A 13,109-nucleotide genomic window follows, 5' to 3' on the forward strand; every position below is an offset into this window, starting at 1 on the left:
GAGAATAACCATGTTATCTGCACCCGTACGGGGGGGATTCCCCCGTCATACGAATTTCCATATGGTTGGCAATCTTTATGGCTAATGTTCTATCCACGGTGATGAGGTAGCAATATATGTATATAGATTTATCGAACCTCCAAAAGCAACGGTTCGCGGTTTACTGTGTTGTTTTTTCGTATATAGCAAATCACGAGAATCCGTGTTCCGTGTTAGGTTCACGTGATGTGACGATAGACGCGCGAATTAACGAGCCCTCGTAGCTGCTCATTCACTGCATTGAAATCAAATTTTCATAAGTTCTGACGGCTCGACCAAGCTCGACTATCCTTGCGTTCTTTCTCTCTCTCTCTCTCTCTTTGTCTGTTCATCTCCCTCTTTTCTTTATCTCTCTCACTCTCTATAAACACAATACTTGGCGACCCCCCTACACACCAGCCTGGCAACTTTTGTTCACGTATCGCGCGTACCAATGTGAATGTGTATATAATGTTGTATACGACGTCGATGCCTCGCACCTTGCACTGTTGAACGCGCTTCGTCTCTCGTGTCGTAGCGAGAAACAGCAAAACAAAAAAAAGCAATCAAACTTATATTACACTCCGATATATTTTCTGTCCAGAAAAAAAATTTACGCTGAAACTTCGAGCGACGATTGTTTTTCGTGTGTTATTTAAATTCACTCTTCGAAGAAGATGGCTGGGAATCGAGAAGTTATACTCGCTGACTTTCAGGTAACGTTTATATGGGAAGGAAGCGAAGCAAGAGTTAATATCATTGTGTTTTAACCATGTTTCGTTGTTGAGGTTATAGAAGCTCCTTTGTGCCATGACATTGACAATTGTTGAAACTTTATACCTATTATCATGATTTTCAGTGAATTTCCAAAATCAACTTTTTTCACTATTTATCGTTCATCTGAGCGATCTTATTGTCGTTAAAAATACAGTTATCAATGCAGCTATCAATTTTATGTGTAAAAAAATAAAGAAACGTGTACAAAAATTTTATTTTATGTAATTTTTTTCAAATTTGCATGAATTTATCGTTCGTTTATTACAGGTATATAAAAAAAATTGAGTATACTTTGAAATATATTTGCAAACAAATTTTTTGACACATACAACAAAGGAATTTTTAATCCATTTCCGTTGAAACTTTTAATATTCATCTTTATCTTTTATCTGTCATTTTTCAACTCGCTAATTAAGATTAGATCAATTTCAGGCCTGCACAGGAATCGATGATGTTGGCGAAGCGATTCTACATCTTGAAAATACAAACTGGGATTTATTGGTAATTTTCTACAGTCATTTGTACTTTAAGGGAATTTCAGTAAAACTTTTGAAACATCCAGATATTTTCCAATCGCAATGATAATTCTTTTTCTTCAAATAATGATTTTCAATTATTAAATTTAACAATCAATTTCAATGCATATTTCAGGCAGCCGTAAACAGAGTAATGCACCATGATACACAGCAATTACCGTCGGAAATGAGTCCGGACATTGAAATGATGGAGGTTGTTCAAGGAGTGCCGGTCATAACTTTTTCATCCTCCTCCGAAGTTGCTCATGCTCCGAAAAATATTTTGACTCCACGGGCGGATAATACGGAGAATGTGAAACCTGGCACTAGCAGAGCAAGGAATAGCGCTCAAACGAGCACCAGACAGCTCGAATTTCACATTCATCACGCAAATCGTTCCTTTATGATCAAACTTCCCGAGTCTAGCACAGTTGGTAAGAATTTACACCAACAAGGTGTCCGCCAGATATTATTTCTCTATTGAACTAGTTTTGAGACTGGTATTTTTCGATTTCCACCCATAGGGGACTTGAAACATGCGATATATGACGAAACAAACGTCGGGCCTTGTCAACAACAATTGCACGGTTGGAAGAAAGATCCTCCGAGCAATTCAACACCATTGCACACTCTTGAACTGCCAAAAGAAATAACTCTCTATATGACCCAGTCTACAGAGCCAGGGGATTCAAGCTCGGATCAGTAAGTTTGTCTGCAAGACAAAAAATTACTAATTTAAAACACTCGGCCAGTGTCCAATCTATTTCCCCGATGAATTGATCTGCTTAAAGATTCTGTTTTTCAATTTGTGTAAAACGTTTCCAATGTTTTTTTACTATCCGAATGGATCACAAAGATTTCGTAATTGTTAGACATTTCGTTTATATTTGAAAAGTATAGAAAAATCCTTTTTCTTCATATTCCATTTTCATATAAACTCGCGTTTTTCTGAAAAATTCTAGAATGATCTAAGACTTTTTCTTAATTAGTTTTTCTTCCTTAAGAGGCGCTAGAGAAACTTAATTTTTTAACTCTTGTAATATAATCTAGAGTTTTCTCAAACAGTCTATCGCATTCGATCTTGTTTAGGAAATTTCCAAAAATGTATGAACGTACATATGTTTCGAACTGTATCATTTTCATATTATTCATAATTATTTTTATTGCCTCTAATGAACTGCACTGTTGTGTTTATAATCTGTTTTTAGCGTTAGCCTGTCCGACCGACTTACACAAACTTACACTCTCAACGTTCGCGATGATATATCCAACAAGACGTATCGACTGAAATTTCCTGGTACTCACACGATTCTTGACGTCAAGACAAACGTATATTCGTTGATCGACGTGCCGGTGAGAAAGCAGCAGTGGAACGGTTGGCCGAGCACGATAAAGGATGACAAAATCACGCTGGCCCAGAGCGGGATCTCGTATCCGGAACACGAGTTATCCGTCAGCGAACTTCCGATAAAAGAAAATAAAAAAGTATATTCCCGCTAGAATTTTTTGGACCGTACAGATGCAAAATATTTTCGTAATTCATTAAATTTACAGGACGTCGTCGATCTTGTGGATAGCGATAGTTCGGCCGATGGACCAGAAGACGTTGAAGAATTTGAAGATGCTCCTGAATCCTTTATCATCGAAGACGACATGTTTATAGATAATATACGGTCAACCAAGATTCAACGTCTCAGTACGTTTGGTTTTTTCTCGAATAGAAGATTTTCAAAAAATGTCCCTCCAGTCAATTGAGGAAAATGAATTATAAAAATAATTAACCGATCGAAATGAAAAGTTGATGAATTCGTCACCTTCGCTGTGAGGAATTCCCTAAATTTATAAAATAATGTCTTCACATTTTCCACAGTGCCTGAGCACGTCGAGGACGAGACCATGGGAACATTGCACTTTGCCGAACAATTCGAAAAACGTTATGGTCGTGCCCATCCAGACTTTTTCACAGGTACCTTCGAAGAAGCGATAAAAGAATCGTGTCTGAAGCCTGCAAAAGAGGTAAAATGAAAAGATTTGTGAATTATTGAATTCACCTCATATTAAAACCTCATCTTCAACAAAGGAGTTGAGTTATGAGCAGATGATTATTTATTGAATATTGTTTCCAGAGAAAATTATTAGCGGTTTATCTTCATCACGACAATAGTGTCTTGGCAAATGTGTTTTGCACCCAGCTGCTGGGTTTTGAGACCGTACTGCAATTGCTCTCAGCAAATTTTGTCGTTTGGGGATGGGATGTGACGTACGAGAGCAACAAAGCAAAGTGAATTTCTTCTTCGCTTATATCGTTGATTTATATTTACGTTAATTCGTTGTCTTTCCTGCATCCAATACTTTCTCGTTGTAGATTCTTATCGTCGGCGAGTCAAGCACTGGGAATGGTGGGCGCAGCCGCGATACAGAATATCGACGTCGATACACTTCCAGTTCTCATGATTATCATGAGATCAAGATCCATCACGGAAATCTTCACTATTGTACATGGCAATGTCGGAGTTAACGAACTCTTGACGAACTTGATTCAGGCAGTCGACGTCTTTCAAGATCAAAGACGCGCTGATATTGGCGTCGAGGAGGAAAGACAAGCACGGGAACGCGTCAAACAGGAACAAGACAGAGCATATCAGGAGAGTTTGGCAGCTGATAGGTATTTTTACAATATTCAATCACATTTTTACACAACCATTTTTTTTGGATTTCACGCTTAGGTTGCTGTCAGGAATCAGACACTCTGAAGACTTAAATCTGACTGCATCAAACGTTTCTTCATAAATTCCTTTATTATTAAAAAAAAAAAAAAAGTATACTTGAATATAGCTAGACCTCCATGAATTATGAGCAGGCTAAGTTGCTGTGGTCACAAAAATAGATTTTTAAAAAAGAAAAAATACTGAGAAAAGTTTTGTACTACTTCGTGTTTTAGAGCAAAAGAAGAAGCGAAGCAGATGAACGAACAGATGGAGAAGCAGAAAAAAGAAGAGGCGGAAAGTCAAAGACTGGCAGAAGAAGCGCGAAAGGAAGCTCACAGATTGGCTGTAGAATCGAGTCTACCACCGGAGCCCGAATTGGGTGTCGGGGATGGTATTCTCAAAGTGAAAGTTCGTCTTACAGCTGGAAAATTTTTAGAGCGCAGGTTTCACGCTGATACGCCGTTGCAGACGCTCCTTAATTTCCTCATCGTTCAAGGATATCCGACCGAAGAGTATAAAGTTTTGTCTAGTTGGCCTCGAAGGGATGTAAGTAAATGAAAAACAAAAAAATTGAAATTTTTTCCTTCAACGGATCGATTATTCCTCTTATTTGACTTTTTTCCAGCTCACGTCCATGGATACGAAACTCACTTTGGCAGAATTGAAATTCTGCCCACAAGAAACGGTGATTCTTGAACAGCGATAAAAAAAAATAATGAGAGAATGATAAAAGAAAATATGATGAATGAAAAAAAAAATCAATGTATTTAAATTTTTCGAAGTGTAAGAACTAAGAGCGTCGCGATATTCTTAATGTTGTATTTATTTAATAATTTTCTCGTGGTAGTCAACAGTTGAAGTGAGTTCTTCTTCCCCGCCCCGTTTAAACTTATGCAACACAATTTGTACCGCTGCACACTTTTTTTTGTTCCAAAACGAGCGTGTATGCGTACCGAAGTCTGCAGTTTCTATTTTGTACGAGAAAGATAAGCATGAAACAGAATACTGAAAATTGAGTTTGAAAAGAAGAGATATAAACGAAAAGTGCAAAAATAAATGCCACCGGTGGACGCCCATCGGAAACGTGCATGTGAGTGTGAAATTTTTCAAAATAAATACGAAAAGTTAGGTCTTTGTGCGTAATGTTAATATGACAATTTATCGCTACGTAGAAAAATTAATTTTCATTTTATTATTCATGCACTTTGTGCTATAAAGAATTTTTGTAAATTAATTAGGAAGTCACTGATTGCCGCATGTTGCTTTCGGAGATTGGCATTGCTCGAGTGATAAATTACGAAAGCCAAATTTCCAAAATACAATTATAAACTATATGGAATGATGAAAATAAATGACTTTCGATAAATCTCTTAAGTGTGTAAAAGATAAACTTTGGACATTTATATTTCGCAAATGATTTTCTGTTATACAATATGAATAATAAAATTATTGATGAAGTCTTAAACATTCATTTTCAAAGACTCGATAATTCAGTGATTCTATTCTCCGATTGGACCTCGGTTCGAAGATAGAATCAAAAAAGAAAAAATAACGATTATTTACAAATAAAGAGATGCTGCGAAAACAATGTCGCGCTTTAGTAATTTAATGGCGTCACTGAATTTATTTTCAAGATCGGTGTTGCCGATGTTTTTAGCCGCTTGGCTAAGTTGTCTGAGGATTTCTTCGAGGCGTCGCATCGTCCGTATGATGGAGCCTTCGAAAATGTCGGTCATTTTACAGATTTGTAAGAAACTTGCGCCCTTGCACCAGGCATAAACGACGTCCATAAGGAATGGTTTGAATCTTTCGACGTAAGCGCTTTCGTCAAGTTCGAGATTCGCTTCGGTTGAAACTTTGGCTATTCTTCGGGCTAAATCTTGCATTTGCCGAAGAGGTCCGCTCAACTCGTTGGTGGCTTTGGGCATTTCGTTGGATTTCTCGTCGCAAACGAAGCAGCTGAGTAGTGCTGCCATTTGTGGAACGCTGAGGGCATTGAAAAGTCCATTGAATATCATTTCCGTGAGAAGGAGCTCATCGGCGCCGTTCAATTCACAAGCAACGCGACCCTTGAGCTCAATCACATCGGCAGCGGTACAATAAGCCATTCTCCGGAGAACTCTTTTGCGAGATTTAAGCTCATCCATTTGCAACACCGATTTGGCACGTTTGAGCTCGTCCTTAGCATTCTTCAAATTTTCCCCGAGCTCCTCGCGTTTCATAAACTTGTCGTAGAGCTCGTTGAGTTTTGGATTTTTGTGCAACGGATGAGCGTACAATTTCTCCTCGAGCATTTCGATTTTCTTGACAATCTTTTTGAAACTGGAATCTTCGATTCTCATGTCAGTTATAGGATTCAACAACGGTGGACCGTCCGGGAAGCGTCTCTTGACTTCTTGGATTGTTTTCAATACGCTCTTCCTGTTGTCAGCTGGTCGAAGATCTTTCGGGTAATAGAGTCGTAAAGAGCTTATTTGCGTTACGAGAGTACTTAACACTGGAACGACCTCGATTTCTCCCTCTTCATTCGGGGCACAAGGCATCGGAGCATTTTCTTTTGACATCTTTGAAATGTGCAACAGCACATCGATCACGATTACAGTTTTTTCTTTTTCCGGATTCCTCGGTGTTTTCTTTTTGAAATTAACTATTATGCCCCAGTCGAAGTCGGCTTTTTCATTTTGTATTTTAACCATTCTGCCAGGTTGCAAAAACGGTAGAAGGTACTCCGGTTTCGTGAGATATATACGGAAGTCGGTACCCAGACGTTCCAGCTGTTCTCTAATGTCGTGATACGAAGAGATTGAGTCGATTTTGTCGACCTCGACCTCGTTGTACGCTGCTTCGAGCTCTTTCACTCTGTTGTATAATTCCGGAATGCTCGCTTGATTCTGAAATTGGTAGAAACTTCTTTCGAGCATATATTCCGGATTAATCTCTTCGACTCGAAGAAGATTCAGAACCATGTTGTAGGTTAGATGGAAAGCGGAATTTATAGGATCCGGTTTACCCTGAACGATGTCTTTGCCAACGGCTGGATTAACTTGTTCATCGATCATCATGATAACGATTCCTTTTTCGTCGAGACCTCGCCGTCCAGCACGGCCGGACATTTGTATGTATTCGCCGGACGTGATCCATCGGAAATCTTTACCATCGAATTTACGCACAGTCGTGAACAAAACCGTTCTCGCTGGCATGTTCAAACCCATGGCGAAAGTTTCGGTGGCGAAAAGAGCTTTTATTAAACCTTCGCCGAAAAGAATCTCCACGGTTTCCTTTAATATTGGCAGCAATCCACCGTGATGGATGCCTATGCCTCGTCTCAAAAGTGGTAACACATTTTCAACCTGCGGCAATTTTCTGTCGTCGTCGCTCAGCACGTCCATCGCATTGTTGAAAACTTCGTCCACTAATTGTTTCTCTTGTATCGTGTTGAGGTCCAGTTGCGACAGCTGCATAGCGTAAAGCTCACAGTCTTTCTTTGAAAAACTGAATATTATCACTGGCGCGAAATTACGCTCCATTATCATTTTAACCATCTTGAAAATATTGGATTGTGCCGCACCTCCACCACGAACTCCACCCTTACGACCTTTCTGGTCACCCTTTGCTCCCTCGCCCTGAAGACACGCCATCGCTCTGTTGAAATTGTCCTCTTTGAATTGACCCTCTTCATTCACGACCTGATGAATGGAATGGAAAAAACTTTTATTAATATTTTTTCAGCCCCAGACGTTACACCAAATAACGAATTGTAAAAAATTTTCAACAAATTTTATGCAGTCTAATATCAAGAAAAGGAATAAAAAATATAAAATGATCTGATGCCAAAAAAATTGCGATTATTACCAAATGGATGCCGTCTCCTCCGGCTGGAAAAATGTAATGCTGCAGGGGAGTTGGTCTGTAATCTGTATAAACGACGTGACAAGGTTGATGGTGGAGATGAGCAACCCATTCGGCAAATTGTCTTGCATTTGGAATTGTGGCAGATAGAAAAACGTAGTGAACGTTATCAGGCAAAAGTATCAACGTTTCCTCCCACACGACTCCTCTTTCCTTGTCTCTCATGTAATGAATTTCATCGAATATTACCCAACCGACTTCTCTCATGACCTTGGAAGAAAGAGGTAAAAATTACATTTTTATGAAAAAGTTTGGTTTGATATCAATTTTTCACAACCCGGGCCCAAATTTTTACCTCGGATCCTCGATACAACATGTTTCTCAGAATTTCTGTGGTCATTATGAGAATACTCGCGGTTGGATTGATCGTGACGTCTCCAGTTATCAAACCAACATCTTTAAACTCTTCATAAAATTCTCTGTATTTCTGATTACTCAGAGCTTTTATGGGTGTTGTATAAATAACTCGTTGTTTGTCTCTCAAGGAGCAGGCAATAGCGTATCTATAAATAATCATTCACATATAAACTCAATCCAAAACTTTTTTTATTAAGATTTTCATGAAGAATTTGATTTTTTTTCATTTAGAAATTTCCACGAGAGCTTCAAAAAGTTTGAGAAAAAAAACTGATGATTTATAACTTACTCAGCGACAACTGTTTTTCCTGCCGACGTGTGAGCGGACACGAGAACTGATTGATTATTTTCGATACACAGGATTGCTTCTTTCTGGAACGGATCCAGAATAAATTTATACTCCTTAGCTGGCTTGGTGGTTTTGGTTTCCAATGGTACATATTCATGGTCAGGTGGAACAGCTACTTCGTGTGTGCAGGACTCGATAGTCTCTATCGTGTGTATTTTTATTCGTGACGCCAATTCATCTAAACTGTTTCCAAATTCAGTGTGTCAAAATTCATATGAAATTGAAGTTTCAAGAATATTTATGGATTATTAATAACAATTTTCAACGATCTTAGTGAATTAATCTTTGTTTTTCTAGTCCCAGAAGTATAATTCACAACGTAAAAGGCCTCCAAAAGTAGATCAAAAATTTGTGTTGACCAAAATGCCAATAGCTAAACGATCGATAAATCAAAAATTCAGTTCATTATGCAAATCAGTAAAAGAAACCTTAACTTTTTCAAACTGACTGGGTGAGTAATAAAAAAAATGAAAATTCAACTTACTTGATGTCTTGTAGAATATTTTCCACCTTCATCCGTTTGCAGTCAAAGTCCTCATCATCACGATCAGGTTCACGATTCGGATTAGCCCCTTTCTCAGGTTTTCTGCTCAATATAAAATAAACTGATGTTGTGATTTTTTGTACTAATGAAAATGTTCAATGATAAAATGGACATTTGTAAAATCGGCGTATTCTAGGTTAGCAACGAAGCGTGTATTTATCTTACATTTCAACGAGATGATTGCTAATTTGTTTAGTTCCATCGTCGGTAACTGGCATCGGAATGATTTCCACGACATTTTCGTTAGTTTCCTCGAAAACGTCAAACAAATCTTGAACAAAATCAGTCATTTTGAGTAAATTCTTTGCGTCGTTGATGTGTTAAATCGGAGCACCCGGAGATTCCTCGGACACCGCTCGCTCGACTCGGTTTCGTATTTCGACCGCTCCATAGAACCTCCGTGAACTTGGCCGATTGAGTTTTCTGACTTTTTTTGTTTGATCGTACAGCGTTTTATATGTTGAGCTCGGTGAAATGTGTGGCAGCAGTATTCGTATTACCGACTATCAGTAACCCAACTCTCGGTCTCTATTATGATCAACAGAGTATGGACGTACAATTATATCATTTAAACGATATTTATTATGCAAGGTATCGTTAAATCTTGGAATCTGATGTTCAAGGTGGGTCGGCAGCCTTGTGATTCACCGTATTCGTGCTACATAATGAAAACATTTTAGTTTCGTAAAAATTATGTTACGGCCTCGATATGTTTGAATGTCGAAGAGGCCATGACACCCACCGCGCGGTCGCAAATGTCCGTGCGTAGCAGATCTCATTTTAATGTTGTTTTTTATTCTCTTTTTCTTTTCAATAACACGCGTTCAACATTCTGATGAATTCTTGTCACACCGACATCATTGAATGCTCATTACGAATCTATAAGTATCCGCACCGTGTACATACCAGTCAATGTCACATAGTTAGATAAGCATGCACACGCGATTGTTATACAATGACCTATAGATTAGTTTAATAAGTCCCTGGATGGGATCGCACGCGCAATTTATTGAAAGAGTCACGTTTTCCACCAAACGTTATAATTGAGTTGCTTGAGCACGCAATGAAATGAAAAAACGTGTAATGCACCGCGGCGTGCCTCGATGTGCAGCGTCGTTCTCGAGAATTTTCTCGTGGGAAAGTACGAGCACCTTTTATCTTTTTTTTTTATCTTCAATTGTAAGAGTATAATACATCCTCGAAAGTGCAATTTTACTTTAATAACATTCGTATATCCATAGAGATCTATTTGATATTGTGAAGAATATTATGGTCGCATATATAGAATAGTGTGCAAAGAAGCTCCGTAACAAACGTCTTTCGGAAAGCGTCAATATACAGCGCATCTGTACACACCGAAAATCGAGTATATTAAAAATCCAGAAAATAAAGTTGAATATTACGTGGGATTTGGAATACTTGATAATACAAAAAAAAATAACAATAAAAAATATACTCTTGGATTTTTTCATTCGATCTTGCGCACGAGAATTTTAATGAGAAAAAAACAAGTCTGTATTTCGAATGGGCAATCACACGCGGAGGCGCAATTATTTTCTCACGGGGCCTAGTGCTCGAGACTAGTTATTTTATTGGGTCATCATTTTTCTGGTTTACTGGTAATTATAGTTTATAAGTTAATTGTGGATGATTTATAAATTTATGGAAAAATTACGTAACTCAACACACGAAGTATATCGTCGATTTATTTTATATACACACGTCTATGAATATATACATAGAATTATAGGGCTGTTGATCTCTAATGGCATCTGGCATGTCTACGAGAATCTTCTCTCTGTTATAACATCTTCTTCCTCGTTGATTTCACTTTTCACTTGACTCGTGGGTTTTTTTTACTAACGACTAATACATCCGCAACGCTTCGAAGCTGCTGCGAGGGAAGGAGAGAGATGGCTGCCGGTAGTCGCAGGAGCCCTGTGTACTCGATCATATGTTTCTGTTTCCAAACACCTTAGATGTTACACAAATACATTTTTTTTTCAAATTATTCCTACTGTAACGTTGCCTTGGGGCTTTTCCGCTCGAGTTTATACAATTTCGACAATTTAATGTCGAGTGCGCATGCGCAACGAACGAGCGCTTTATTTTTCGTCCGCCAAGCAACCTTTCCCCCACTTTTCGGAAATAACCGTTTTTCGTACGCCTAAAAAGAGCTAGTGGCGTGATCGAATATGCATACGTCGATAGAGCGCGTCAGTCAGGCAAAGAATCCTCTTCCTTGAAATATAATTTGCATGAATTCTATTGAATCCGGGTGTGTGCATAAAAAAAATGTAGAAAAAAAAGAAACGAACATCTGAGCGAATTCCGATGTTATGATTCCGCATCCTACGCAGAACGTCAAGGACGAAAGAGACTCAAGGAAATTTGGACGCTCTTCGCATCGTTCGTTTCACTACTGCCAGATATTTTTTATGTTCAATATTGACTTATATTTTTGTAATGTGATATTCCAGCTCCTTCGGGCAAAGGTTGGAATTAATACTATCCGGCAAATATGATGAAAACGAAAAAGAAACTCGTGATAAAGTATATTTTTTGACGATTGTAAATTTTTTAATAGTCTGCCACTTTATAACGTACCTATATATACGAGGAAGAAGAAAAAAGTACGGCTGTTATCGACTGAAACATTAATTATGAAATGCATTCTTTCCCTGCATATTTTAATGCTCCTACGAGTTTCTACATTCTCAATTCCATGCTGACTTTTGGCGGGAGTAGAAAATCTCGATGGTATGCTGCATGGTGTCACTATATAGGAGTGTACATAATGTCATCGTTGAAATTTTCTAAAGGGCACACATGTTCGGTTCGTCAATTTCAGATTTTTTACACTTGTACTTCCTTTGAAACTTGTAATACGTTAAAAGAAAATATATTCCATGGAAAATTACTGAACTATTAGCATTCGTCGAATTTTTCTTTGAACGGCGGCAGAAACCGTCGCTCTTTTTATGCATTTTTTTATAGGTTATCTTGAGCAATTTTACATTAGGCATAGACGGAAATTCACGAGTGGAAATATTCCATTTCGTATTTATGGCAATTTCATGAAAAACACTAAGAATTTTACATAATTTCCATTGTACGAATGAGTCGGTCAACTAATAAAATCGTGTTTCGTTCTTTTGTTGTATATTATCTTTCGACCATGTACCGCACAATGCGCATCTGGAGCACTTTCGTTAACAATATTTCAAGATTTTTTCTGTTTTATGCCGCGAATAGAAAGGGAACGACGCTTGACATTGTACGACAAAAATATTTTACACGGTAATTCGCATGAATTTCTTCCAGTGAATTAAAACGAAAGAAAACCTCCATTGAGGTGTATAAATACAAGGTGTCTTTTTTTCGAAGAAAAATTGTTTTGTTTACTCACCAGAAAGGACCACTCATGTAACCTCTAACTCTAAACTGTGAATAATTATAGACTAACATCGTATTTTTACATTTTTTATTGTGAAACACTTCGTACACACCCATGCGATTAGCAACAAGGACGTGAAACTAGACGCCGAAGCATATGCAGAAGCACCGGAGTGCCCAAAGGGTTGGAGGGGGTAGAGGCGTTTTTTCGATTTCTTAATGTTCACTTATTTCGCCGCCGTAACATCAATTTATCGATATGCGACCTCAGTTTCCATATCTAACGAGAGTTCTTTGTATATACGTACCAATGAAAAATGACAAAGCCATGTACAGTGTGCTGATAGAATCCTTGGTTACAACGCGTGTCATACTGCACGATGTTGCACGACGCCTCGACCAAAGAGCCCCCCGTACTCGCGAGAGTCGCAAGGGAGAATAGCGCGCTTATATTCGCGTCGGTCTCTCGCACGGGCCTGTAGCCACACGACAAACCAAACGGGACTTTCAGTTTCTTTCGGGCGTTCCGCGAGTGC

At 38.4% G+C, this 13,109-nt stretch overlaps 2 protein-coding genes across 2 annotated transcripts; one reads left to right on the top strand and one right to left on the bottom strand.

Annotated features, from left to right (window-relative positions):
- The first annotated feature begins 146 nt into the window (after positions 1-146).
- casp (Fas associated factor casp) lies at positions 147-5,483 on the top strand. Its single transcript, XM_043423738.1, has 11 exons — positions 147-734; positions 1,228-1,296; positions 1,447-1,744; positions 1,835-2,012; positions 2,519-2,795; positions 2,865-3,006; positions 3,181-3,326; positions 3,437-3,591; positions 3,676-3,975; positions 4,252-4,564; positions 4,644-5,483. The coding sequence occupies exons 1-11, from the start codon at positions 696-698 to the stop codon at positions 4,722-4,724; spliced, it is 1,998 nt and encodes a 665-aa protein (XP_043279673.1). The 5' UTR covers positions 147-695; the 3' UTR covers positions 4,725-5,483.
- Mtr4 (exosome RNA helicase Mtr4) lies at positions 5,389-13,097 on the bottom strand. Its single transcript, XM_043423735.1, has 7 exons — positions 12,587-13,097; positions 9,343-9,705; positions 9,118-9,219; positions 8,574-8,816; positions 8,223-8,430; positions 7,871-8,137; positions 5,389-7,704 (listed from the first exon to the last, which is right to left on the bottom strand). Exons 2-7 carry the CDS (start codon positions 9,465-9,467, stop codon positions 5,578-5,580), a joined length of 3,072 nt encoding a protein of 1,023 aa, XP_043279670.1. The 5' UTR covers positions 9,468-9,705; positions 12,587-13,097; the 3' UTR covers positions 5,389-5,577.
- Positions 13,098-13,109: the final 12 nt, after the last annotated feature.

This window comes from Venturia canescens, chromosome 7 (assembly GCF_019457755.1).
Source record: "Venturia canescens isolate UGA chromosome 7, ASM1945775v1, whole genome shotgun sequence".
Lineage (NCBI taxonomy): Eukaryota > Metazoa > Arthropoda > Insecta > Hymenoptera > Ichneumonidae > Venturia > Venturia canescens.